Source organism: Cyprinodon variegatus, unplaced genomic scaffold (assembly GCF_000732505.1).
Source record: "Cyprinodon variegatus isolate N-32 unplaced genomic scaffold, C_variegatus-1.0 Scaffold2102, whole genome shotgun sequence".
In the NCBI taxonomy this organism is placed as follows: domain Eukaryota; kingdom Metazoa; phylum Chordata; class Actinopteri; order Cyprinodontiformes; family Cyprinodontidae; genus Cyprinodon; species Cyprinodon variegatus.
In genome coordinates, this window is record NW_015152555.1 from 44,032 (window position 1) to 46,029 (window position 1,998).

Below are 1,998 nucleotides of genomic sequence, written 5' to 3' on the forward strand. Positions count from 1 at the left end.
ATATTCTAAACTTTTCTTTAATTGCTAAGAATCTGCAGGTAATCAGATTTTAAAGCTTTAATTATAAAAGTAGAGGTCCTAACCTTGCCAAATTGCAGAGCATTAAGCTGTATTTTATAACCTGTAATTGTGGTTTCATAACTGCTGTGCATGCTGGGAGATGTAGTTTCAGTCTGTTTATATGTAGTTAAATCAACACAAGGATGATCAAAGGGAAGTGTCCTTTATTTAACCTACAATAGAAAGTCTTTCTGTTGTTTGTCTTTCCAGACCGCCTGCAGGATTATGTTGGAAAAGAGGAGGATTTCTCTGACCAGCAGCTCTGTGGACTGGAGATGGATTCCAGTTTGGACCAAGAGGAACCAGAACCTCTGCAGATGAAAGAAGAGCAGCAAGAACCAGAACATCCCTGGACAAAAGAGGAAACCATGGAGCTCCCTATAAGTGAGCAGGAACAGCAGCTTTTTCTGATGCGGGAGACTGATGATACAGGAGAGAAACCTTTCCAATGTTTGACGTGTGGAGAAAACTTTCCAAAAGAAGAACATTTAATGGTTCACATGAGAACTCACACAGGTCAGGAGATTCATGAATGTCCGTTCTGTGGAAAAATGTTCATTAAGAAATCTAGTCTTGATAAACACATCAGAATTCACACAAGTGAGAAGCCTTTTTCCTGTAACATTTGTAACAAGAATTTTATTGTAAAAAGTAGTTTCACAACTCACATGAGAATCCACACAGGTGAGAATCCTTTTGAATGTCTGTCCTGTGGAAAAAGCTTCACTCACAAATCTTATCTTAAGAGACACATGAGAATTCACACCGGTGAGAAGCCTTTTTCCTGTACTATCTGTAGCAAGAATTTTACTGTAAAAGATAGTTTAACTTCTCACATGAGAATTCACACTGGTGAGAAGCCCTTTTCCTGTACTATTTGTAACAAGAATTTTATGAGAAAAAGTCGTTTGACTCCTCACATGAGAATTCACACGGGTGAGAATCCTTTTGATTGTTCGTCCTGTGGAAAAAGCTTCACTCAGAAATCTTATCTTGATAGACACGTCAGAACTCACACAGCTGAGAAGCCATTTTCATGTACCATCTGTAGCAAGAATTTTACTGTAAAAGATAGTTTGACTTCTCACATGAGAATTCACACAGGTGAAAAGCCTTTTGACTGTCTGTCCTGTGGAAAAAGCTTCACTCAGAAATTTTATCTTGATACACACATCAGAACTCACACAGGTGAGAAGCCTTTTTCCTGTACGATATGTAAGAAGAATTTTACTCAAAAGATTAGTTTGATTTCTCACATGAGAATTCACACAGGTGAGAAACCCTTTTCCTGTACCATTTGTAACAACAATTTTACTCAAAAACATCATTTGACCAGACACATGAGAACTCACACAGGTGAGAAGCAGGTCTCCTGATTGATTTGTGACAAATGTTTTAAAGGAGAAGGTAATTTAATTATTCACATATAAAAAAAAAAAAAAAACATTTGTTCCACATAAGTCACAGCAATTAGACGCCAAAGAAATGAAAAGTAGAGGTGTTTTCCATGTTTGATGAAATGTAACCTCATTACATAAGAAACTCACAGGCTAATGGTCTTTTTCGAGAAACGTTTTGAGAAAGCCAATAATTAACAGCTCTGTTTACATAGAAACTAGGACAGATAAGGTGTTCCATTGTAAACCTGGTAAATACTCAGGGCGAATATGTGGATGGGAACATTTGAAATGTAATTATGTTTGGCCTTAGTAAATTAGATTTAAATGCCCTAACAACAAAAGACGTTTACATTCACAATTTACTTTTTCTGTAATGAAGGCAATAAACATACTAAAGTACAACGATAACAACTTACAGATGAAGGAAGTTTGCTGTCCATAAAACAAATAACTGAAAAATCATAGATATTTAAATTGAAAAAAATCCAGAAGGACCCCTACTGTGCCATTTTGGCATGGTGTGGCACAACTTTTTCTG

At 36.4% G+C, this 1,998-nt stretch overlaps 1 protein-coding gene across 2 annotated transcripts in view; it reads left to right on the plus strand.

Moving 5' to 3' along the window:
* Positions 1-1,984, plus strand: part of LOC107105162 (gastrula zinc finger protein XlCGF8.2DB-like) — a 4,648-nt gene extending 2,664 nt beyond the window's left edge. The window contains exon 2 of one of the 2 annotated variants that reach the window (XM_015405280.1): positions 758-1,984. In XM_015405280.1, coding sequence (XP_015260766.1) covers positions 758-1,436 — 679 coding nt within the window. In that variant the 3' untranslated portion in view covers positions 1,437-1,984. Of the gene's footprint in view, positions 1-252 lie in introns of those variants that run through there. The other variant, XM_015405279.1, reaches the window with a different exon arrangement.
* The last annotated feature ends 14 nt before the right edge of the window (positions 1,985-1,998 follow it).